At 69.9% G+C, this 1,226-nt stretch overlaps 1 protein-coding gene across 1 annotated transcript in view; it reads left to right on the forward strand.

The window, feature by feature from the left end:
- The first annotated feature begins 407 nt into the window (after positions 1-407).
- Positions 408-1,226, forward strand: part of ZBTB7B (zinc finger and BTB domain containing 7B) — a 2,398-nt gene continuing 1,579 nt past the window's right edge. Inside the window, exon 1 of the mRNA XM_019512597.1 lies at positions 408-1,221. Coding sequence (XP_019368142.1) covers positions 584-1,221 — 638 coding nt within the window. The 5' untranslated portion in view covers positions 408-583. The remainder of the gene's footprint in view (positions 1,222-1,226) is intronic.

The raw sequence follows: 1,226 nt of genomic DNA on the forward strand, positions 1-1,226 counted from the left end.
GGGGGTGGCCAGTGCCCCAGAGCCAGGGAGAGGGGCTGGGGGGGGGGCTTCCCCCCATGCCAGCCACCAGGCCCCCTGCCCCCATCTTCCCTCCTGCGCCAGCTCCCAGGCAGGCATTGTGGGGCCGGACGGTGCCGTGGGAACTGGGTTATCTCTTCTCGGAATCGGCCACAGGGCGCGCGCCCCCTTCCCCGGCCCCTATCGTCCCCGGCATCGGCACTGCGCGGGGGAGGGGGGGGGGTTTCCTCAGGTTGTCTAGGGCTGCGCAGCACCGTGAGCGGTGCAGCCACAGCACTTCCTGCTGCTGCGCCCTCCCCCGCCTTGTGGCCCTCCCCACCCCCCCAGCATGGCCCCCCACAGGCAGCTTCTGCCCTGGCCCTGGGGGCACAGGGCAGCCCCCTTGGGCTCAGTGACCCACTGGGTGGGGGCTCTCCACTCTTCCACCTTGCCAACCCCACTGTGCCAGGGCCAGCTGGGTGAGAGGCCCAGGGCAGGGCAGGACAGGTTGCGCACAGCACCCCAGGGTGGAGAGGGTCTGTCCCAGCTGGTGCTGACATGCCATGTCCCCTCGCAGGTAAGAACAATGGCGGGCCCTGAAGACGACCTGATCGGGATCCCGTTCCCAGAGCACAGCAGCGAGCTGCTCTGCAGCCTGAATGAGCAGCGGCAGCTGGGGGTGCTGTGTGATGTGACGCTACGCAGCCACGGCCTGGAGTACCGCACACACCGTGCCGTGCTAGCTGCCTGCAGCCTCTACTTCAAGAAGCTGTTTGCGGGGCTGGGCCCGGGGCTGGGGCCAGGCCAAGACGTGTGCGAGCTGGACTTCGTGGGGCCTGAGGCTCTGGGTGCACTGCTGGAGTTCGCCTACACGGCCACGCTGACGTTGAGCCGGGCCACTCTGGGAGAGGTGCTGCGTGCTGCCCGGCTGCTGGAGATTCCCTGTGTCATCGCCGCCTGCGTGGAGATCCTACAGGGCAGTGGGCTGGAGGCTCCAGGACCAGACGCCGGTGACTGGGAACGTGCCCGCCGCTACCTGGAGGCCTTCGTGGCCCTGCCCGATGGCGACGGGGATGCGGCTGAGCCCGTGCCCCCTCGGCCCGCCGCCCGGCGCAGCAAGAAGACACGCAAGTTCCTGCAGGCCCGGGGCTTGCGGCTCAACCACCGGGCCGAGGAGCCTGCGCTGGACACCGAGGGCTACGGCAGCTCCCCACCTGCACCCCCGCCAC

This window comes from Gavialis gangeticus, unplaced genomic scaffold (assembly GCF_001723915.1).
Source record: "Gavialis gangeticus isolate Ggan-Ray unplaced genomic scaffold, GavGan_comp1, whole genome shotgun sequence".
Taxonomy (NCBI): domain Eukaryota; kingdom Metazoa; phylum Chordata; order Crocodylia; family Gavialidae; genus Gavialis; species Gavialis gangeticus.